The sequence below is a fragment of the Diplotaxodon limnothrissa genome, linkage group LG11, assembly GCF_057381915.1.
Source record: "Diplotaxodon limnothrissa isolate DT_005_m linkage group LG11, D_limnothrissa_male_GT1.1, whole genome shotgun sequence".
Lineage (NCBI taxonomy): Eukaryota > Metazoa > Chordata > Actinopteri > Cichliformes > Cichlidae > Diplotaxodon > Diplotaxodon limnothrissa.
Window position 1 is genome coordinate 38,824,132 of NC_140606.1, and position 25,276 is coordinate 38,849,407.

The 25,276-nt window shown below is 40.6% G+C and overlaps 1 protein-coding gene across 1 annotated transcript; it reads left to right on the plus strand.

Annotated features, from left to right (window-relative positions):
• Nucleotides 1-1,819: 1,819 nt before the first annotated feature.
• LOC146623591 (NACHT, LRR and PYD domains-containing protein 3-like) lies at nt 1,820-24,855 on the plus strand. Its single transcript, XM_085366024.1, has 12 exons — nt 1,820-1,893; nt 7,879-7,979; nt 8,540-8,650; nt 11,909-12,019; nt 13,484-13,541; nt 13,763-13,985; nt 14,159-15,947; nt 16,802-16,975; nt 17,283-17,456; nt 20,610-20,783; nt 21,371-21,417; nt 24,173-24,855. Coding segments are annotated over exons 2-12 (3,405 nt in total). The 5' UTR covers nt 1,820-1,893; nt 7,879-7,977; the 3' UTR covers nt 24,715-24,855.
• Nucleotides 24,856-25,276: the final 421 nt, after the last annotated feature.

Consider the following 25,276-nt stretch of genomic DNA (forward strand, 5'->3'; position numbering starts at 1 on the left):
GAGTGGTTCCTGTTACTCATGCAGTCTGAGGAAGCAGCGGTTGAAGTGTTTGTGTATTTATTGATTTCTTTTAAGTCACTGTGTATTTGATGTACATTATGGTTTATAAGTCCTGTCAGCCCTGTGCTGAGAGGGCTGTGCTCATCCATCCGTCCTGTTCTAATAAAGCCAAATTTCAGGAACACCTTCTTTAGATCTGTTCAGTTTCATTTAGAGATGGACCGATCCGACATGACGTATGGGAATCGGTCCGATACTGACCTAAATTACTGGATCGGGCATCGGAGAGAAATAAAAAAATGTAATCCGATCCATTAAATATAATGAAAGTACCTCACAAAACTTGCGACATGGCGTAACTCGGAGCACGTCGGAGCAGTATGTGTCACGTGATAGAGCGGCTGTAGCGTGCGAGACCTGACGGCGGTCTGGTTGAGCATTTGGAGTTAGGGCGATTTTAGCCCATTTTTGGGGGTGCTGAAGCATTAATGATATATTTTTATGTGGTTCAGCCACAGCTCTGCTAAAACCTCAGCCAGTAACAGGTCGGCCAACGTTTGGACCGTCCAGTTGTCTGTATGACTGCCGCAGTACGTGCATCACATGTGCTCACTATCAGAAAGAGCCAAACAGCCCTGGTGGAGCGAGCAGCTGTAAAGAGAAGCAGATGCTCTGTTTCTAAAAGTGTTTTAAGCTTGTTTCAAAGATTCTGTACAGCAGCTTTAAATGTTTTCCAAAAGCACACAGACACTTATCAGTGTTTCTCACACTTGTTACAGTGTGGACCACCTGATAAAATGTCAAGCTCTCCTAAGTACCACTATGAAAGCATGAAACTCATAACTCATAGATACTCATAGGATGGCAAAGTTGCCTCCATTTTTATAGTTTTTTATTAATATTTTGTAATAATTTATTCTGTTTTGGGAGTTTTTTTTATGTATCTGTATTATACTGTTTACTTCTTACTCACTATGAGCATCGTTCATTATTCTCCCAGTAATTCAGGTTAGCATATATATTTTTCTATTCCAATCCATTCTTCTTTAGCAGCATTTAAATAACCTTTATCAGATTTGATGGTTTTGTTACAGACTTTTCAAAAAAGTGTTTTTCTTTTCTTTCACAAATGTGGATTAAATTGTGTTCAAATGTGCAAAACAGTGATGTCATGTTTTGTGATGAAGACCCAGGCACAGAGAGACTTGATGAATTTAAGAATCTTATGATTTAATAAAGAAATTTGCAGACTTGCACAGAGATGGTAAAATTATGATGACTGATAATGGAGACGAAGACAACAGACGATGAGGACAGGGAGGAGCAGGGGTTTAAATGCACCAAGGAGACATTCAGAGACAACTCGGACAACATTTAAGGATGCAGGGACTGACAGGGACAGGTTTATCTTGCCTGGCTGGGCAGCTGTCTGGGTGCTCAGCACCCCCAAAGCTCTGATCCTAGAATCGCCCCTGGTGTGATCTACACTCAAACCTTCTGGTGAAATGCTGCCACCTGGTGGTGAAAGTCTTTTTCCAAATGAAACCAATCTGCAGCTGAAAACTCAGCAGCAGTAAAACATGACAGAGTCACACTTTTAAACTCCATTGCCACTGTTTTATATTAACAAAAGTGTCAAATACATAAATCCCCACAGAAAGGCGCCGTTCTGGGGGGCTTTTTATATTTTACACTATTTTGTTTGTTGGTCTTCACATTCAACATCACTGTGCCCTCTCCGTCCATTTTCAACCACAATGCTAATTTTTGTTACGCTCCGCCCCTCCCCTTGAGACATGGCAACAACGCAAAACAAGGAAGTACTGTGACAAGGAGCTGCCATTGCTGTCGTCTAAGGCAGTTATTAACATTCAGCACAGTGGCATTTGTATAGTAAGTATGTCGTGCAGAGGGCGGTACATTAATTTAAAAAAGTGGATGAAATAAGACTTTAAGGTTAGATTTGGAGTTTGTCTGTGTGCAGCATTTACTCTGCTTACCAGCTGAGTCCAAAAAGAAAGAAACGAAAGTAAAAACAACAAAACTGCGCAACAAGAACTTTAATGTTTCGCGTCAGCGCTCAGCTTCGTTTAGTTAAATATCAATAAAAGCGACGTTCAACACGGAAAGGCATTAAGGTAAGGGGGAGGTTTTTGTCTTGTCCTTGCTCCATTTCAGGATACGGGCCTTTCACCCGTACCCCTGTTTGCACTGCCGGTGTTCCAGATCTACTGGCGTTTAGATCAACTGGCGTTAGTCGAACAGATGTGTGGCAGTCTTGCGTTTCAGGAGCTGCTACCTACAGACCAGCAAAAAAACGCCAAATGTGTCACCTGTGACACTTGTGAGGTTGTCTCAAACACACTCCGTCAGTCTTGATGCTGTTGAACAACAAAATGTTTAAAAATGTGGCGAGTTTACCTGGTGATATCCTCATGGGCGACGCGATCGCGAAAACAGCAAACAATTAACACCACGCCGTTGTTGTTCACGGGACAGCAACTGACAGCAAAAGACACAATTGAAAGGTACAAATGTGTTGTGCATGAAACGAATTCAAACGTGCTGCAGATGTGTGTCACAGGTTGAATAATTAGCCCAACACAATCAGGATTTCTCAAAGGTCGGTTGATCCAAAATAATATCCGCTTGGTTTTGGACCTCATCGATTACAATTACCTAATTAAGGATGATGGTTTTATGTTGTTCTTGGACTTCCATAAAGCATTTGATTCTATTGAACACACTTTTATTATTAAGACATTTAAACATTTTGGGTTTGGTGATGCATTTCTGGATATGATCACTATGTTATATACTGATATTAATAGTTGTGTTTCTCTTTTAGAAGGCACATGTCCCAGGTTCAGGGTGGAGAGAGGTATCAGGCAGGGCTGCAGCATCTCACCTCTTTTATTCATTGTAGCCACTGAATTACTTGCTATTACTGTCATAAACTCAAACATCAAAGGATTAGACATAAATAATCACAAATTAATAATAAGTCAGCTTGCCGATGATACAACAGTCTTTCTAAAAAATAAAGAACAAATTCCATTGGCCTTAGATACAATAAAGATCTTTTCTGATGCTTCTGGACTACGCCTGAACCTGGACAAATGTGAACTCATGAGTATCCACAATTGTTCTCACTCTTCTTTGTACAATATACCTGTCAAAAATGAAATCAAACATCTTGGAATCTGGATAACTAAATGCATGGCTGATAGTGAAGAAAAGAATATTCAGAATACAACTGACAAATGCAAAAAAACTCTAAACCATTGGCTACAGAGAGATTTAACGTTGTTCGGCAGGATAATGTTGACCAAGGTTGAATCTTTGTCCAGATTAATCTGTCCAGCTTGTTCCCTAGCCATCCCACCAAGAATTATAAAAGACATCAATAAGGTGAATTTTAATTTCATATGGAAAAATAAACATCATTATGTTAGTAACAGGGACTTGATAAAAGACTATGAAGAGGTGGGTTTAAAAGCAATCGATTTTGAAATAATGAATGGCATTTTAAAGATTAATTGGCTCCGATCTTTCTTAAAAAATGATAATGAGATCTGGTTCTTGATACCATCTCTTATTTTCAACAAAGTTGGGGGGATCCAATTCCTTTTAGTATGTGATTTTGAAATTTCTAAACTATCCACAAAACTTTCCAAATTTCATCAACAAGTTTTGTTAAATTGGAAATTAATGTTTAAACATAACTTTAGTCCCCACAATGTTCCATTGTGGAACAATAGGGTGATGTTGAATCGGGGGAAATCTATGTTTGTGGAAGAATGGATGACAAAACTAATTTGGTCTGTGACACATATAATGGATGAAAATGGAGACATACTTGAATTAAACAGGCTTAATGAGAAATATGACATGAGTTGCTTGTTCGAGCTCTATAAAAAGGTTTCACAGAATATCCCAACAGTCCTTGTAAATACGGTAAAGAACAATTTTTCAAATATACAGACTCCAAATTTACATAAAATGAAATTAGATGGTCTTGACTTGGTTAATGGAAAATGCAATAATCAGTTTTTGAGGAGGTATTTGGTTAACACCTTATATCCAGGTAGGACAAAACATTCACTCGTCTTTAAAGATTATAACAAATCTGAGATCTCGTTGATCAGAACCAAATATTTAACATTTCCAATTCCCCCCAAATTTAAAGAAGTCCATTTTAGAACTACAAAAATATTTACCCCTCCAATGAATTTATGAGAGACAGATTTAAATTTGTGTTAGACAACTGTTATATTTGTAAAACAACTTCGGAAACAACAGAGCACATGTTCTATGGATGTGTGACAATCCAGAATTTATGGAAATCTCTCCATGTCCTAATATTGTCCCAGTATGGATATATTGATTTTTGGTCTTTTCAAAATATTCAAATTGGAGTAATCCTAAAGGACAAAAATAGTGAGTTTTTAATTAACAATCTCATTATTATAACAAAGTATTACATACATAAATGCCGATATGCTAAATCCCCCCCTTCATGGCCTGCTCTTAAAAACGACCTCTCCCTGTTCCGTAAATCTCTTAAGCTAATAAATAAGTTCCAAGCAATCAAATTGCATAGATTTTTAGAAGAGTTTGATTTTTCTTAGCCCCTTATTTAAGTTATGAGTCTTGTTTATGGAACCTCACTTTTAGAGATTTTATGATCCCCATTGTCTTCTTTATTTCTATTCCTTGTTTTTCATTCTTTTTTTTATTGTTATTTAGTTTTGTATTGGTTATTCATCTTTTTATATTATTATTATGTAGATGTGTGAATATGGATGTGTATGTATGCATGTGTATATGCATATATATGTATATATATGTGTGTGTGTATGTATGTTTACTTTCAGTTATTGTCGATTTCATTGTGGTGTATAGGAGATGTGATTCTGTTCTGATTGATTTAATATGTCGCTTGTCTCTTTGAGATTGTCATTGTTATTGTTCTAAATAAAGTTCATAAAAAAAAAAAGTGTGTCACAGGCTGATCTGGCTGTAGGCTGTGGCACTTGGCCAGAGGTGGCGCTGGTTGACTCGACTCCATGTTAGTGCACAAAGTAAACTGCTCGCTGTAGTTGTGAAGCAAAAACGCTGAAACCGGAGAAATAAACCGTGCGAGGGGAACGATGACGACGACAAGAGTCTCCCGATCGTTTACTCTTGCTGTCCCCTGAACAACATCGGCGTGGTGTTAATTGTTTGCTGTTTTCGCGATCGCGTCGCCCATGAGGATATCACCAGGTAAACTCGCCACATTTTTAAACATTTTGTTGTTCAACAGCATCAAGACTGACGGAGTGTGTTTGAGACAACCTCACAAGTGTCACAGGTGACACATTTGGCGTTTTTTTGCTGGTCTGTAGGTAGCAGCTCCTGAAACGCAAGACTGCCACACATCTGTTCGACTAACGCCAGTTGATCTAAACGCCAGTAGATCTGGAACACCTGACATTAGAGACAGTCAGTCAGGGACTGGAACGCCTACCTCAGGTCTCTTGACCCGCATTATTAAACAGTATCCCGATTTTTTTTTTTTTTTTTTTTAAATAAGCGAATCTAGTTTTTTTTTTTTTTTGTGAAACAAACAGTTATGAAGCTATCATTAAAGTAGAAAATGTAAATAAATGAGACCATTAAAAACAAACCCTGCTTCTATTTTTTGTTGTGAGAATTTGTGAAAACTACATTCTGATCACATAAACGTCATCGTTTCCATATGTTCATGTTCTTTATATTTTACACTACCGGGCAGCTTTTTGCCCCATGTTTAGTTTCCTAGGATCTGTGCAGCTTTTTATGGCACCTAGCCATTTCCATAAACATTGTTTTTCATTCAAACATTTAATTAATTTATTTCAGCCTAGAGTAAATCTGGTCAGTGCACTGTCTTTGGTGTATCTTATTGTGGCCGTCCTTTTCTTGAAGGATGTTACATATTCTGCAATTCAGTTATTTCTTGTCCGAATATGAAATTTGCCTGACTGTGTTTGATGGTTTCATGGAGAATCTTGTAGCTTAGTATAACAGTATACTTTAATGTAATTAAAGAAGGATTGCATTTTTATTACTGTTCAGATTTCAGATCACCATGATAGCCTGCTATTCGGCCTTTCCGCCGTCATATCCAGAGTCTTGTCTGTGCCCCTTTAGTTCTCCCTGTTCTGGGACAAATCTGTTCCCCAGATTTGTTCTGTGTCACTGGGCAGAACATTTTCCACATATCAGACAGCGTTAACAGACTTTTCTTCAGTTAGTTATGGTTGCAGGTTCAGTTAAGTTGTGTGTTATTCAGATGGTATCAGTGCAAGTCAAATTAGAGCTAACTTATTTGTAAAGATGCAGCTATTTCACGACTTGGTGTAATCTGTAATCTCAGCTCGTCTCCTTACTTCACCCTTCAGCAGTACAGTCATGCATATTTTGAAATGTTCACTCATTGGAAACCCCCCAGGTGTAACTCCAGGACACATTTGTTTTAGCTATCATCACTTTGTACTGAAACAAACACTGCATCTCACATTCTCTCTCAAACACACACACTGTAATTGCACAAATAATGTCAGGAGAATACACACATTTTTGTAAGCTTCTGCAATAACCTTTGAGCCTTGTTACAGTAACAAAACTTCTGAGTTGTCTGTATCAAAGGTACTCATGACCGAAGCCCGTTCAGCGCAGGTCCAAACACACTGACTGGACAGGTCACTGTATAACACAGTAATTTATAGAATTTCTCATTCAGTATTACATTTCAGTTGACTAGCTTTGATATATAACACACGTTTACTGTACTGCAGGTATTTTCCACAAATGACACGGAGCGTAAGTAATATATTTCCCAGCGTGCGCCTCTGCCATAATTTCAAAAAAGGTGTGTAATTTAATCATTAAAGTGTAAAATGTTGATATAAGTATAATGTGCACACTGTGTACTGAATAAATAAAGTTAAGCTTTGGTTCATAAAATAGAATCATGGCTTAAATGTTAATGTAAATAAGTTTAATGTAACAAGGCCACAGCTGCCCTCTGTCAGTGCGCCCCAGGGCAGCTGTGGCTACACACTGGTGATGTAGCTTCCCATCACCAGTGTGTGAATGTGTGTGTGAATGGGTGAATGACTGAATGTAGTGTAAAGCGCTATACAAATACAGGCCATTTACCATTTACCAAGGCAAAAACGTGCATTCCATGTGATGTGAAGGGCCCATCTGATAGTCATGTTCAGTGGGCCTCTCCTATCTCCTGGGCTCACCGGCTTTGGCCTAGCTGCCCTATAAAAAGCTATGGTTTTGGGAAAGCCTGTTTCAAAGTGAATTTTATTTATTCATATGACCCACAAGTGTGCTGTGCTTTCACCTAAATTTTAGGTTTCAGTTTAAAATTTTAGTTCTAACCTTTAGGGCCCTGCATGGTCAGGCTCCTCAATATTTATCTGACCTGCTGAAATCACATACATCTTCTCGGGCTTTAAGGTCATTAGATCAGAGACTGCTGGTGGTACCACGCACTCGTTTTAAAACTCGTGGTGATCGGGCCTTTCAGACGGTGGCACCACGGTTGTGGAATTCTCTCCCACTGTCTCTTCGCTGCACGGACTCCATTGATTCTTTTAAGAAACAGCTGAAGACATTTTTATTTAGAAAAGCATTTGATTAATTTCTTCTTATGCTGTTTTTATAGTTTTATTGTTTTACTTTGTTTTATTTACTGTTATATTGTTTTTATATTCCCATTTTCTGTGTTGTAAAGCACTTTGTGATTTTTATCTGTGAAAAGCGCTATATAAATAAATTTTACTTACTTACTTACTTACTTTCTGCTTTGTTTCTTTCTTTCTTTTTTTTTATTAGAGGCAAACACGTGAATCTCCACAAAAAAACAGACCGAACCGAAGAATTTCAAAGAGGAAAAGTGAGGATCTGTCCACACCACACCACGTGGAGGCGAGCATGTGAGTGAACTGTCACTGAAATCTTTAAAACAGTTTTCAAAAGTGTAGGAGCCATAACTGAATGTATTGGATTTTGACGATCACTGGGTTTTCATTTGTTTGGTTGCTATGGTGATGTGTAACGGGAGTCACGTGGGTGCTAGCGGTGACATTAAGAGGGCGTTGTCAGTCTGTCATTCACTGGTTTGATTTTGACAGAGAGGAGGGCTCTGTCAAAAGGAGCCAATCACATTACTCTGTCAACTCTCAAAGCACTTTAATAAACAAGCAAGCAATTCCACCTCTCGAATTATTGCGTAAAGTTGACTGCGTGTCAGGAAAATAGGCAGGCTCCATCCCTGGCCTCTAACGACTGTGGAAGTTGCTACAAAATGGTAGGAGAAACCTTTTTTTGGAACAGCTAATAGAGAAATTCAAACGCAGGACACAGAAGCTAAAGTGAAGCTTAAGAAGGCATGACGATGTTATCAGGGGTTAGTTAGTTAGTGCTAATGAATGTGAAAGCCTGCACTTTTTTCCAGGCCCTACTAAACATGGTGGTGTTGTGTTCTGGGTTCCAGGGATCAGGCAACAGCTGGGTCTCTGTGTCCCAGTGAACTGTCCATGAAGAGTAACGTGTCCATGGACATTCCTCCACAGCTGAGTGGAGGAGAATCTCCGACTCATAGAAGGTAAGAGACAAAATGTGTCTCAATAAAAAGGAAAAATAATCTTCTTTTTTTGTCTCACACTAAATTTCAGACCTCAAAATATTCTTGATTTCTATTCTTTTTTTCATCAGGCCAACCAGTGTAGTTATATTTACTGACTGTATGGTGTGCTGCACTTAATAAACTTGTGGAAAAACAAACCTGAATGAATTTGTGACACTACCTTGAGCATTTCCATGCCTGTGAATGTGCAAGTCTTTGCAGATATAAAATTCATCACCAAATAAAGCCTGTTCGAACAAAACTCTCCAAACAGCTGGTGCCTTTAGGTGATGCTGCACCAGTTACACACACATGGTCTTTGAGGGACTAGTGTGGTTGTGCTTTAGTTCTATCCACTGTTGTTCACATGTTGTAGCTATTTACAGTCGGGTTAGTCCTCAGCGGCACTGCAGCATGTGATAATTAGTGTGGATGCTGATTAAGCATCCACAGTATTGTTCTCCAAATCTTTATTCTATTTTCTTTATAAATATTATTATCTATTCCGTACGTTTTTTTGTACTCTAACTATTTGAACACCATTCAACTTAGAAAAAACATTCAACCACTGTTAGATTCCTCTTCTTTTGGACATTATTGCTTGTATTTTTCTTATTTTTAACTTTTATATTTTTGAAATTATTCAGCTTTATTCAACTAAAATTTCCCATGTATTTCAATGGGAGAATCTTCAAATTCTCATTCAACTTACTCATCTTTCAACTCTATCTACTTCATCATACGTTGACATAGAGCCACCATTCAAACTTTAAAACAAAGCCAAGACATTGAACTTGTATTCATCTTTTCAATATCTATTATACTTTTTCTTCAGTTCCAGTTTAAGTTTCATGCTTTTTTTCACCTGTTTCAGAGTTTATAATGGGTGTGTATGGGACGGAATGTTGGAGGTTAGAGTGAGACAGCTCAACTGCTAGAGTGGGAGCAGGGGAAAAATTCCAAATGCGCCGTCGATTTCCCCAAATATCAAGCGTGGTCCGGTGCACGCTTCGTGGTCCCATATATCCCACAATTCATAGCGCGGCAGTGGGTGTGGATAATTTTGCCGCAAAATACGGCAGAAGGGAGCGGCCGAAGAGGGTTTTTTTTTTTTTCCAAATTTTATTGAAATCATAAAGCGAACAGTCAGTCATTCCAGTTCAGTTTGTACAGTAGACATACAAGGCAAATAAGAGTAACAATATACAGTACAATGAAATAAGAAGGATAAATAAATAAAGGAGAAAAAAAAGGGGGGGGGGGAATGTGACAGACTTCATAACAACTTTGTACTTGAAAGTTGTGACAGCTCATTCCTTAAACATTTCTGAATGAACTTCAATCAATGATAAACCTTTTTTATTGGAAGTTAATTTAAGAGAGTTTAAGTAATATTCAATTTCAATCAAAAACAAATTAAATGATGGGGTTGAGTTTTGAAATTTACATTTATGTATGTGGAATTTCCCTAATAAGACGGAGCGGCCGAAGAGTGAACTGTCAGAAGTACTGAATATGACGTCAGTTATTTATGTGCGAATGTTTAATAATTAAAGTCAGTCATATATCCACAAACACAAAGAGCTGAAAGTCAGTGATATGTGTGTGTATATATGTATATATATATATATCCATCCATCCATCCATCCATCTTCATCCGCTTTATCCGGGGCCGGGTCGCGGGGGCAGCAGCCTAAGCAAAGAGGCCCAGACCTCCCTCTCCCCAGCCACCTCCTCCAGCTTATCCGGGGGAATACCAAGGCGTTCCCAGGCCGGCCGAGAGATATAATCTCTCCAGCGTGTCCTGGGTCTGCCCCGGGGCCTCCTCCCGGTGGGACATGCCTGGAACACCTCACCCAGGAGGCACCCAGGGGGCATCCTTGTCAGATGCCCGAACCACCTCAGCTGGCTCCTTTCGATGTGGAGCAGCAGCTGCTCTACTCTGAGCCCCTCCCGGATGGCCGAACTTCTCACCCTATCTCTAAGGGAGAGGCCAGCCACCCTTCGCAGTTTTTGCTTCAGCCACTGCCCGAGCCGCATTCTGCTTGGCCTGTCGATACCTGTCGGCTGCCTCCGGAGTCCCACAGGCTAACCAAGCCCGATAGGACTCCTTCTTCAGCCTGGTGGCTCCCTTCACCTCTGGTGTCCACCATTTGGTTCGGGGATTACCACCACGGCAGGCACCAACCACCTTGCGGCCGCAGCTCAATGCAGCAGCTTCAGCAATGGAGACGGTGAACATGGTCCATTCGGACTCAATGTCCCCAGTCTCCCTCGGAATGCTGTTGAAGCTCTGCCGGAGGTGTGCGTTGAAGATCTCGCGGACTGGGGCCTCTGCTAGACGTTCCCAGCACACCCTCACTACGCGTTTAGGTGCACCAGGTCTGTCCAGCGTCCTCCCCCGCCACCTGATCCAACTCACCACCAGGTGGTGATCAGTTGACAGCTCAGCCCCTCTCTTTACCCGAGTGTCCAGAACATATGGTCGCAGGTCTGGTGATACGATTACAAAATCGATCATCGACCTACGGCCTAGAGCGTCCTGGTGCCACGTGCACTTATGGACAGTCTTATGTTCGAACAGGGTGTTCGTTATGGCCAAACTGTGATTAGCACAGAAGTCCAATAACAGAGCACCGCTCGGGTTCAGATCAGGGAGGCCGTTCCCCCCAATCACGCCCCTCCAGGTCTCGCTGTCGTTACCCACGTGAGCATTGAAGTCTCCCAGCAGGACAACAGAGTCCCCAGGTGGAGCACCTTCCAGCACCCCCCCCCCCCCCCCCCCCCCCCCCCCCAGGGACTCTAAGAAGGCTGGGTACTCTGAACTGCCACTCGGCGCATAAGCGCCGATGACAGTCAGGACCCGTTCCCCGACCCAACGTACCGGCAGCAAGCCGAGGGGATATTAGAATACCCACCCCAGCCCGCCGCCTCTCACCAGGGGCAACTCCAGACTGAGACAGAGTCTCCAGGAGAGAGGGGCTGGACTGGACATTATTTATACCCTTCCAAAAAAAAAAAATCGATCGGCCCATAAAAGCAAAAAATTGCCAGCGGCCCACCGGGCAAATGCCCGGTATGCCCGATGGCCAGTCCAGCTATGGCCTATATCTTTAATACTGCAGCAGCACTGGAAACAAATGCTAATTTAATGAAATGCTATGAGTCTCTGTATGTTTTTTTCCAGGCCCTTTAAAATGGTAGTAGAAACCAGTTTAATTGTGTTCTGGGTTCCAGGGATCAGGCAACAGCTGGGTCTCTGTGTCCCAGTGAACTGTCCATGAAGAGTAACGTGTCCATGGACATTCCTCCACAGCTGAGTGGAGGAGAATCTCCTGCTGATAAAAGGTAAGCAGTCCAGATTAGAGTGGGAAAAAGTTCTGCTAGTGACCAATACACTGCACTCTAATTTCTAAATAAGGACGTAGACAGTTCATTTCCGTGACCATGACCAACACGTACAAAGAGCAGCACACATAAGCAGGTTAAAGCAGAGCAGAAAGGATGGTAGTCTGCTAACCAAAAAATACCAAGCAAGCTCCAGGCTGATGCAGTTGTTTCTCTTTGGAAACGTGTAGCAGTAAAAATCAAGGAGTCTTTGATATAAGAATGAACTCTTGTTGAAACAGCTGAGACCCTTTAAGGCCTTGAAGATGGAGCAACTGTTTTCTGGATTGGTCTAGCTAAGATCTAAGAGTAAATAATGTTTTATCTTCAGTGCGTCAGACGTTACAGATTTCAGAAATGTGTTATTGAAGACACTTTTTATTGTGTAATTTTTAATGTGTAAATGTCTTAATCTCTCTTCATTTCTATCCCATTAGTCTCTGCATTTTAGCTTGAAGACTATCACATGCCAAGCGCATTGTGAAAAACAACATGAAATTCCCAATTTTTGGCATGTGAACTTTTTGTGTAATACACACATTGAAAACATTGTGATTTTTGCTAATTTGTCCTCACATGAACATGAAGCGATGACGAGCTGTTCCTGATGTATCTTGACAAAAAAAGATGAAACTGAGGTTCTGGATGGTCTGATTCTCAGGAGAAGGCAGGTCGAGGGTGGATTTCCTGGTCTAATCCAGGAGCTGAAGCTTTCCTACACATTTCAGGATTTTAGTGGGAGTACAGTACAGTAGATTATTGTACGATCTACTGTTGTTGTGATTTGGCGCTATATAAATAAAATTGAGTTGAATTGAATTAGTGGGATGGTTTGAGCTCTGGTTGGCAGGGTTAGGACCAAAATTCCCGCACATTCTTCTCGACTGATAATGTAGTTGGTGTCACCTGCAGCATTAAGAACAGGCGAGTCCGGAAAAGGACTTTGTTTCCTAAAAACCTACAAATGCTGATGCAATCAGTCCAGTTACAGAAAACTGCTGCTCACTTACAAAAATGCCATTAGTGTTTTATAGCACTGACAGACAGATAGTTTTACACTGGTGACTGCAGACTGTTGTTACTGGCCAAAAGTGTCTTCAGTGCTTTCTTTGTGATGTCTTTCTTGCATGCATACGCAAGAATACTGTTAAGTGCAGCTTCACTGCTCTTGATTCATTTATGTATCAACACAAAGAAGCTAAGTGAAGATGATGCTGTCCAGGTTCCAAGGTTTATTATCTGTTGGACTTGATCTGAACTGAGAGCTAAACTCAGAGAAAAGGGAATGAAAAATAGCAGTTTAAAATTGCAATACATTCAGTAAAACAAAGTATAAAATATGCCAAGTGACAAAGAAAATGTAATTGTAGCCCATTTCCGGGCAATGTGAAATCTTAATGTTGTTTTAAAATGTTTTTTTTATAGATGCAGGTTTTCACAACTGAGTGGTCAGACTTCAAGCACTGAGAACCAGGATTTAAACGTAGGTGTCTTTCAAAGATTTTCCCCTCAGGACATAACACATTCTGTTCATGCAAAATATTTCATCTGTGCACCTTGTTGACTCATCCTATATCTAACCACAAATGTACACATTGTGGTAGGGTTTTTTGTTTTTGTTTTTTCCCCTACCATTTCCCCTACCATTATGCTTTAAACACATTTTTAAACAACAAAACTTGTTTTTAATTGTATTTATTTCAGGAATTTCAGACTGAGGTTTTAAATTTTGTCACATCAAATCTACAAAGTATTCTCACGGATCTTGACCCAAATGGAGGGCATGAAAAAGTGGCGGAAGAGAAGGTGCTGGTTGATGATGAATTGGTTCTGTCTGAAGCTTCAGCCAAAGAAGCATTTCGGCAGATTTGCTTCCACATTTTCAGGACCATGAAAAAAGAACAGTATGTTTACATCCTTGAGCAAAGTAAGAGATTATATTTGTCTGTAACTGTTTTTGTGTTTGCACAAAAGTAATTTCTAAGAATTTGGTGTACAAGTTTTAATTCATTTTTTAAATAGACAGTACAAAATATTTATCATTACAATGAAAAAAAATCTCGAATGTCTTAAAGTTATAACTATTTTCTATCCTCTCAGAGTATTATGGATCACTCATCATGTACCAGCTCAAACTTAAGCGTCATATGCAGCTGAAATATAAGGACATGGCTGAAGGGATACCAAATCAAGGAATTGCCACTGCTTTCAACAAAATCTATACAGAAATCTATGTGCTTGAAGGAGACATGGGCGAAATCAACACTGAACATGAAGTGAGGCAAATTGAGATTGCTACCAACCGACCAAGGTCTGTGGACCAAGGATCTATCAAGTGTGGGGACATCTTCAAGCCCTTATCCAAACAAGGGAAACCCATCAGAACGGTGCTCACCAAGGGCATAGCAGGCATCGGTAAAACTGTGTTGGCACAGAAGTTCATGCTGGACTGGTCAGAGGAGAAGGCCAATCAGGACATCCAGCTCCTATTCTCACTTCCTTTCAGGGAACTGAATTTGCTCAGAAGTCAAAGCTACAGCTTGATGGAGCTCCTGTGTGAGTTCTCCTCAGACCTGAAATATTCTGGAATCAGAGACCTGAACCTCTACAAAGTTCTGTTTGTCTTGGATGGTCTGGATGAGTGCAGACTCCAGCTAGATTTCAGCGGCAATGAGAAATGTTGTGATGCTTCACTGACAGTTTCAGTGGATGTTCTGCTGACAAACCTCATTGCCGGTAACCTGCTACCCAAAGCCTGCGTGTGGATAACTACCCGACCAGCTGCAGCCAGCTGCATCCCTCCATGGTATGTAGACCGGGTGACAGAGATAAGAGGCTTTGGCAACCTTCAGAAGGAACTGTACTTCCACAAGAGGATTGAAGATGAAAACTTAGCTAGGAGAGTTGTTACTCACATCAAGTCAACGAGAAGCCTGTACATCATGTGCCATGTTCCGGTGTTTTGCTGGATTTCCTCGATTGTCCTTGGAAAGATGTGTTCCAGTGCAGCAGGAGGGAAAATGCCCAAGACGTTGACTCAGATGTACATCCACTTTGTGACACATCAGACCAAACAGATGTATGCCAAGTACTCTGAGGAGCAACAACTGGACACCCAGGAGAGTAACCGAGTAATCATGTCACTTGGGAAGTTGGCCTTCCAGCAGTTGGAGAAGGGCAACCTGATTTTCTATGAGGATGATCTTAGAGACTGTGGTATTGATGTGAAAGAAGCTTCAGTGTATTCAGGAGTGTGCACTCAGGTGTTCAGGGAAGAATCTGTGATGCAGCAGAAAGTCTTCTGCTTCATCCACCTCTCTGTCCAAGAGTTTCTGGCAGCTTTATTTGTGCATGTGATGTATAAAACCAGCGGTGTAAACCTGATGACTGAAAAACCCGAACAGTCCAGAACAAAGTCAGCATCCAAACTGCACAAAGCTGCAGTGGACAAAGCCTTACAAAGTGACAGCGGTCACCTGGATCTCTTCCTGCGATTCCTCCTGGGACTGTCTCTGGAATCCAATCAGGTCCTGCTCAGAGAACTGAAGATAGAGATAAAACCTTGCGGACCCTCCCAAAGTCACGAGGAAACAATTGAGTACATCAAGGAGAAAATTAGGCAGACTTCACATCCTGACAGGTGTATAAATCTGTTCCACTGCCTGAATGAGTTAAACTACCATTGTCTGTTGGAGGAGATCCACAACTACTTAAACTCGGGCCAAGACCCAACAATGATCAAATTTTCTGCAGTTCAGTGGGCAACACTGGTCTTTGTGTTGCTGACATCACAAGAAGAGCTCGAGCTGTTTGAACTTAAGAAATACTCCAGAAGTGAAGAAGGGCTCATGAGGCTCCTTCCAGTCCTTAAAGCATCACGCTCAGCAATGCAAGTATCTCTCAAATTTAAATTTCACTCACACCTGGGCTGTGTGATAAATAGCCTCAAAATAATTTCATGATATTTCAAGGACAATAACAAACTTGGTCTCATGTACCAGAACAGAAAAACTGTTTGGGAGGCTACACTTTTCTACTTCAAATTGATTGTAATGTTATTTTCTAATATAGCGGTCCCCAACCCACGGCCAATGGACTGGTATCGGTCCGTGAGTCGTTTGGTACCTGGCCCCGAGAGTTGAGGCTCGGGTGTCAAATTTATGATTTTCAGGGTTTTTATCATTAACTCAGTTTCCCTGGGTCTTTTCCTGTGTTGTAGTTGTGTCTTATTTTGAAAGAAATATTTACGCGTTACCATAGCGAGCAGAGAGCATTAAGGGGCTGAGAGGAGGATGTTACTCTCAATGTTAAAGTTACACAATTCCACAGTGAATTTGAGTTTATTTTTATATTTACAAAATACCACAGTTTTTGTCTCGGTTGTATCATTTTATTTTGTTGTATTTATCCGCCACACCTTAAAGGCTGGTCCGTGAAAATATTGTCTGACATTAAACTGTCCGTGGTGCAAAAAAAGGTTGGGGACCACTGGTCTAATTGACACCTCCAAGGCAATTAAGTCAGGCAATTAACATTATTCAGCATACCTGTGAGTGGCCACGTTAGGACTCATGTAAGTTTTCATTTTTAGTGAAAAGTTGAACTTTAATTCAGGCTAAAGTATAGGCAACTTTGAGTGTTTACCCCTTCATATTATGTGTCAGATGGAAACATTTCAATTAAAAATGTACATTTTGAAATGTTTTGTATAGTTTCAATCATGTTTGTCATTCTGTTTCTCAGGTTAAATGACTGCAGTCTCACCCCACACTGCTGTCATGCGCTATCCTCCACTCTCACCTCATCATCCTCAGAACTGTTGGACTTAAATTTAAGTGACAACAGCTTGCAGGACTTGGGCGTCGAGATACTCTGCAGCGGACTCCAGAGCCCACGCTGCAGGCTGCAGACACTGAGGTGATCGAGTCTTGGATTTGTGTGTACTTCTGAATTTGAGATGATTTAAATACTAAAGAGTAAAAATAATTTTGTAAGGTGTTTCTTTTTCTATTCAGACTTTTTTTTTCCTTTATAGTCTTCAGTTTTAAACATTTTTTTACTAATCATTCAATATTTTGAGTTTTGCATTTTTTTAAAAAGTATTTTGCACATAAATGAATCTTTTAATAACTCAGTCATATGTTGTACATGCACCCTTGGTCCCTGAAAGTTCTGTTCTAATGACTTTGCTATGACTTTGATGCCACCCTGTCTGCTCTTTCAGGCTGAACCGATGTCATATCACCAAGAGGGTCTGTGAGAGTCTAGCTTCTGTCCTGAGCTGTCCCTCATCACATCTTAAAGAGCTGGATCTGAGTGACAATGACATTGAAGATCTGGGAGTGCAGCTACTTTGTTTTGGTCTGGGAAAAGTAAGCTGCAAACTGGTAACACTAAGGTAAAACGACTTCAAATATAGTGGAGTGACTTTATTAGTGAGATGATCTGCTCACCAAAGTTAGATTTTTTCCTAAATAGTGACATTGATTTTTTGTAGATTGAGTTTTTGTAGTGTCTCATATTTAAAAGGAAAAAAAAAAAGCTAAAACATTTTTCCCTCATATTAGATGTTTTTAATGTTTCATGTCTTAATGTAACTTAGATAATAAGTCCTTCACTGGCTCAGCCAGTGGACTTATTTCTAGGTGAAACACTCAGGACGCACTCAGGATGAATATGTGTCTAAAATTTGGAGGATGTGATGTTTATACTCCAAGTGGCTTGATGCCTCTCTTCTTTTTCTGCTCCCAGCATCAACAAAGAGCTAGACCAGCTACCAATAGCTTAGAAATAGAGTCCACTGAAGCCAGTTTTATCTAATGAAGCCCATGGGCAGGATCAGCAGGAGGAGGGGATAGTTTACTTTTCAGGATGAAATCTGACACTGAGCTTCCTTTCTTGACTCTGGGTGAAAGAGGCCTAAGATAAGAGACTAGCCCAGAGGCCTCGAAACTAGTCGCAGACCTCCTGACAACCTTCAGTTGCTAAAAAAAATGTGTAATCCCTGAATAGTTGGTGGGAAGTTTGTGGAGGTTGCTGGCAGCACAGATGGGCAGTATCGCATTTCAATAACACGTTACTGTAATCTGATTACTTTTTTCAAGTAACGAGTAAAGTAAGGGATTGCTATTGCAAAAAAGTAATTGGATTACTGTTACCTTCCCGTAAGCACACTGCGTTACTAAACTGTGATTTTGTTTGTGAGAGTGTCTCATGACAATGACGTACGAGCGTGCGACATCCGTGGTAACAGACGTGTGCAGATCAACGATTGATAATATGGAGTGATGGCATTTAAAGCTTGGAAGTACTCACATTACTTTTAGTTTGATTCTGTACAAAGCGACACAAACATCAGCGTCCGCTCTACACTCTGCATGGGTAGAAAACTTCTTTCTACAGCGAAAAATTAAACTTCAAATCTGAGTGGGCAAACCTCCACCCGCCCCACTCCTGCTAAACAGGTGACAATAGATTTAAGAGCCGCTGAGTCTTTGATTTTATTTATTTTATGCTCTGTTTTACTTGCATCTATTTGAAAGACTGAGTGTAAACACAAAGCATTATTTTATTTTATATGCTGGAATGTGCAGAAAATAGGTTTAAATGTTAAACAATTTCTTCCAGTCAAAGAATGTTGCATATAATTAAATTTTTGCGTGATGCATAAAGTTAAAAAATTAAAACTAATAAAACAAAAAAGACTTTTACATTTGATTCAATTTTATATGATGGATTATGCAGAAAAAATTTAATTGGGCTGAAAGATCTGTTGCTTTATTACATATTCAGGTTTTTTATCATGTTTTTACAAGTAGCTAAGCAACTAATTACTTTTAAAAATAAATAATCAGTAAAGTAATGGGATTACATTTTGGAGAAGTAATCAGTAATTATTTACTAATAACTTTTTTCAAGTAACTTGACCAACACTGGCTGACAGTTGCCAGGTGAAATAAGACAGAGTAAATGACAAGTGCCTGCAGGCAAATCAGCGTCTTCTATGCAACCTGCTAGTGACCAAAGCCATCACAAGGAGGTTTTCAGTGCAGCACCTGTTTGAGGGCTAGTAACTGCCAGCAGCCTCTCAGCAATTGGTAAGGGAGTAGCCATTTTTCACTAGTAACTGGTGGTTACAGGATGGCCTACGTGACTGTCCAGCACATGTCCAGCCTTGGACAGCGCTACACAGGGGCTTCATAATGGCATCCTATTGGGCTTTTTGTATTTTATGGCCTCAGGAATTCACGTCAAATCAGCAGGCACGCCCATCCGGTTGTTCAGTGATGACGCGACGAATCCTACTTCCGGGTCTAAAGTAGTCTGCGTTTAATATGGCTTTTGTGTTGTTAACATGTTTAATGTTATGTATTTTCTTCTATTTGATCTCAAAAAGCTCCTAAAACAGTCAGTGATCACTGTTGACCTCCCTCGGCTTTTATTACCGCTAATCATTCATTTAAGCTCAGTTTTTAAAACCTTAGGATGTAACTACAGCCCAGCCCATGCAGCAGTATATGAATGACTAACCTCGTATTGTGGATGGATTATCTCAGTTGTTCTCCTGGCTGAAGTTTGGTCCTTTTACAGCATCCTGCCATGCGATTACATTTGTTCCTGACCACCGAGAACACTCACGTTAACTTTTATCGAGTGGAAAAAAAGTTAGCTTGTTTATATTATGCTAACATAGCTGTGTCGCTAGCGGTCACGTAGCACATCATTATATACCAGCTAGCCCAACTTCAGTAACCCTACAAACGTCACTGCTGTTTAGTTTTCTGTCTTCATTTATGCTGGAAGTGATAGCAGAGCTGTACGTTTGAATTTGTTTCCAAAACCCCGCAGTCAGGACATGCTATATTGTATTTAGATAGAAGCTAGCGAGCTAACTCCCTGCTAACTTCTAACTCCGTTAAATGTCATAAATTCCGTTTTCATGGATGCCTGGATGTTAAACTCAATTGTTACACCTGGTAGAGCAGAACGCTGATCATTTTATTAAAGATGAAAGACTTTAGACAGTTTTTCAACTCTCAGTAATGCCATAGTGATCGTTTGATATATGGACCTGCAGCGGAGTTTAGGTCCAGACACGGCTAGTGACGTCAGACTGAACGACCGGATAAAATAGTGAAGTAGAGGGCATGCTCGGGAAGAGTGCAAAGTTATCAGATTGAATTGGTTGGATGTTTGGGGTTTATTGAACACCTTCGATACCAAAAATAAGTTTAAACAGGTGTGTTCTGTTTACATGCAGCAACTGTGCTCTTGTTGGGCCTTTTTGGGAAACAGGAAATTTGTAAATATAGCCACTTTTCCCTGTGTCACATACATATGTCACAGCCAACATGTGACACTTTGCCCAGTTTGATTTATAGTAAGTCTTAAATTTGTTTAGGTAGTTAACAGCAATCCCTTTATGACTCCGTGGATTATCCTCACAGTTGAAGTTGGTGGATCACCAAGACTAGCTCACACTGACTGCTTCATCAGGAACTTTGACCTTTGGTAATTGAATAATATGATATTAAATGATGTTGCTCCACAGGCTGTCATTCTGCAGCATCACAGAGAAAGGCTGTGGTTTCTTGGCTTCAGCAGTGAAGTCCAACCCATCCCACCTGAGAGAGCTGGACCTGAGATACAATCACCTCAGTGAGTCTGGAGTGAAGCTCATCTCTGAAGCTCTGGAGGAAGAACACTGTGAAAATATTAAACTCAGGTAAAAACAAACCAAACAAACATGTTTATGTCTTAAATGGGAGATTAAAGCCCTTCCCTGTTACGAAGTTTGTTACATTTTGAGCTTTATTTAACTGGTAACTAATTTCCGAAGCAGCACTTCCTCTTATTTTAGCAAAACCGCTAATGTTGAAACTCCTGTAATGGAAGCACAGTGCCTGCTGGTTTAACTGGGAAATGTCCAATACCATCATTATATGTTTAAGCTAGTGCTGTCAGCGTGAGGCTGGACGGTGTCAATGCATTAACAAGCTAACCGCACTAACGCGTTAACGGAGATTTGTCGCATTAATGCAGTTATGGCGTTAATGTCATTTTAACGCTGACAGCACTAGTTTAAACAGTAAACAATATTATTTACCAAATCCCACAGAGTCTAGTAAGAAACACACCTGCTGAGGGAGGAACACACACTAAACAGCTCAAAAGGCCAAGGGGGACAGTGAACTCATTACTCACTGATTAAAGGAGCCAAAATATTAGAATTATATTTAGCGTAAGCTTTGTTAAACTTATCTGGACATTATTATTTAGTTTGTACTGATGTGTGCCCTGTTCCCCCCACAGAGTGGACCACAATGCAGAATGCTGGTTAAAATCTGGACTGGCAAAATGTAAGTTTTGTTGTTGTGTGAGCAGGTGTGATGTGAAGCAGGAAACACAAACACATCTATCTTCCTGTTAAAAGGGAAACTCCCTTTTAACAGGAAGAAAGGGGAACCAGGCTCTCTGGGAGGGGCGGGGCCATCTGCCACAACCAGTTGTGCATGATGGGAACCTCTGACAGTACTGAGGTACTGCTGTTCATTACTTTATGAAGCCTTCTCCAGAAAGCTTTTTTTGCATTTTGGCAAAAGATTTCAAAAGATCTTCAAGTGGTTTAAATTAGAGATGGACCGATCTGATATTACGTATCGGTCCGATACTGACCTAAATTACTGGATCGGATATCGGAGAGAAAAGAAAAATGTAATCCGATCCATATCACAAAAGCACCTCACAAAACGTGCGACATGGCGTAACTCATAACCGTAGCACGTCGGAGTATGCACCAGGTGATAGAGCGGTTGTGGCGTGCCAGACCTCTCGGCGGTCTGGTTGAGCATTTGGAGCCTCGCTACCAAAACGGCATTTCATCTCCGAGAAAGTTATCCCAGACAAGTAAAGCAAGTGTGTAAGTTCATCTCTGAATGTTTGTAAAGCATTGCCAGCAAATGCTGGGAGCGACTGCCTCTCCCCCTCCCTCTCCTGTTTCTACTTCAATCATGAAACTGATCAATGATCAGCTGATCGTCTCTCTTGTTTGTTTTTGGCCCACTTTGCGCCTGAAAGAGGAAACCAGCGGCTGAACAACAGCAGCACCTTTGAGCTTGATAAGCTGTTGTTAGAATTTATTTAATATTACTTTCTACACCAGGATCTTTTTCTATGCAGCTGACAGCTGTAACTGTGCAGGGGCGGATCTAGCATGGTTTAGCCAGGGGGGCAGGTAGGGCATTAACAGGGAAAAGGGGGGTACTAAGGTACTACTTTTCTTTCTTATTCTCATTTAAAATGTCTAGTTTTTAATAAATAATTACCCAAATCTTACAACCGAAGTTTTCATCTGATGTAAAATGTATGGAAGTCCATTACTGTATATAGGAACTATTAATTAAATTTATAACCTAGTAAGCTATAATATGTTTTCCTTTGGGAATGTTGAATCTATTTAGTTATTGTAGAAAAATTATTGATTTCTGTGCTTTTTTTTTTTTTTTTTTTACACGTGCATTAATAAATTAAAGTGGATTACGTCAGTTAAGCATAATGAGGCAGAGCGTTGGGGGTGGTTCCCTATTATTATTATTATTTTTTTCTGCTAGGAGTTTGCAACCCTAATAGTTAGGTTGCTTAATATTTCCACTAAGTCCTCTTTAAAATACCAGAATAGGGAGGATGGTGCAGGTTTAAGGTTATTAGATTGATCAGTATTGCTGATCTATGAAATATTTTGGGTGCAGTGTATCTTTTGCATACAGGTATAACACAATAGCTTTAGTTTGGTTTAGTTTTTTAAACTTGACTATGAACTTATACAAAATGCAGCAAGATATTTAAAAAAAATTTTTTTTATTGATTATAAAATACGCTATATCGGATTTGTATCAGTATCGGCAAATATCCAAATTTTTGATATCTGTATCGGTATGGGACATAAAAAAGTGGTATCGTGCCATCTCTAGTTTGAATCCACTTTGAGGAAAATCATTTACAAACTGCTCCCAATTTCATCAGGACTGGGTGTGTAAAAAATTCAGCCCGAGACCAAAAGAAGTGTCCACAAACTTCATAATGTCATCCCAAGGTCTTTAGATAAGCCTGCAGCTGTCGGTTTCAGAGTTCATCTGTTTCCATATGACCAGCAAGGGGTGTGTGTCAGGTGCATCTCTTCCTCCAAACATGGCGGGTCGAATTGAGGCCAAACATGTAGTTACATGTACAGACAGGCCTATACATGTAACTTCTTGAGCAGGGGGGCCTTGCAGGTGCTGCCAGAGTCCAATCCAGTATGGCGTAGTGTGATAGCAGTGGTCTTCTTGGTGAATGTGGTCCTACCTGCCATCGTTAACAAGGTCCTGTGTAGTTCTGGGCTAATCCAGCACCTTTCACACTGTGAGGCAGGATCCTGCATGGACCTCCAGACGAAGGTTGACTGATGGTCATATTATATTTATTCCCTTTCTAAATAATCACACCAACAGTGATCACCATCTCACCAAGCTTCTTGCTGATGGTCTTGTAGCCCATCAGCCTTGTGTAGGTCTGCATTCCTGTCCCTGGCATTCTTTGGCAGCTCTTCGGTCTCACCTATGGTGGTGGAGAGGTTGGAATGGAGGAAATTGGTGTGCTCCATATACATAATGTGTTGATATATTAGAAGTATCTGGTTCATTGACTGATTGAAATCTGTGTGACCCATGGATTGTAATCTCAATTCAGAATTCTGGCTTGGTTGTAGGGGCACAAATACCAACTACAAGAGTTTCTCGACCCAGTAGTAAGTCACATTTGCTCGAGGATCTTATTTCACTCTCTGACACGTAAATCAGTTTAGAACTTTTATGTGTTCTTTATGTTTTTCTGGATTTTTAGTTGATATTCTGTTTCTCTCTATTAAAATGAAGCTACACAGAAATTAGAGATTGTTTATTTCTTTGTAAGTGAGCAAACTTACAAATTCAGCAGGGGGGGTCTAATAATTATTTCCCTCACTGCAAATGAGAGCTACACAAGTTACCTTTTTTGGTCGATCCAACTTTGATCTTAGTGTGTGATTTATCAAATCTGTCTCAAAAATTATATTTAATTCCTATTACCTTTCTCCAGATGCATGTGAGCTGACACTGGATCCTAACACCGCTCATAAACTCCTCGTCCTATCTGATGGCAACCGAAAAGTCAGCCAAGGCAGGGAGGAGCAGCCATACCCTGATCACCCTGACCGGTTTGACCACTGGACCCAAGTCCTGTTCCAGCAGGGCCTTACTGGGCGCTGTTACTGGGAGGTTGAGTGGGAAGGAAACTGGGCTGGCATCGGTGTGACCTACAAGGGCATCAGTCGCAAAGGTGTTGGAAACAGCTGCGTAATAGGATACAATGAGAAGTCTTGGGGACTGCACAGTTCAGCTCATGGCTATGCCGCTTATCACGATATCAAAAGCATAGCCATCCCAGTTCCTTCATCAGGCTGCCACAGGGTGGCGGTGTATCTGGACTGGGAGGAGGGCATCCTGTGCTTCTACAGAGTTTCACCTGGAAGGTCCCTGACACACCTGCACACCTTCTTCACCAAATTCACAGAGCCTCTTTACCCTGGGTTCAGAGTGTGGGATTATGACTCCTCTCTCAGATTGTGCCAGCTGAACTAGGCTTTGGCTCGGCTTCATTAGACCACTGATACTTTTCACCAAGTAGATGTTGATGGAGGCAGAATATCATCAGTGTAACCTCAAACCTGCTCAGACACTCGACTAGCTGCTAGTAATCATCGCTGATGATTAAACCCCAATGCATTTGGTCCCTAAAATTACAAAATTGATGTGGATGTCCAAATTCTCCCAGGCATGTTTAGCTGATGTGTTTTTAATTTAAAAGATTAAAATGTGTAACTGTGCTATTCCCTCAGTTTTATCTTCAGCTGAATGACAATAAATACCCGATTGTAACACCGGCAGTGTGAGATGGTTTTGTTTTTACTGGACCATGAAGTCCTCTGTATACCAAAGTATTCTAGAGTCAATGTGAGGTCTTCAAGCTTCTGGCTCATCTACAAGACTTCTTTCTGTGACTGTGTACCCATCCTGTCATTTTTATGTTGACTGTCAGCTGCTTGTCTCATTTAGTCCTGAAAGACTACACAAATCTAGACATACTGTATTCCTCCCTCACTATTATTAAAACTATTATAAACCACGTTCAGGCCTACATGTG

What these genes read in the sequence shown, in the direction of transcription:
- LOC146623591 (XM_085366024.1), top strand. An exon ending in GAATCTCCGACTCATAGAAG is followed by an intron (nt 8,651 to 11,908) that starts GTAAGAGACAAA and finishes TCTGGGTTCCAG; the next exon opens with GGATCAGGCAACAGCTGGGT. An exon ending in TGCAAACTGGTAACACTAAG is followed by an intron (nt 17,457 to 20,609) that starts GTAAAACGACTT and finishes GTTGCTCCACAG; the next exon opens with GCTGTCATTCTGCAGCATCA.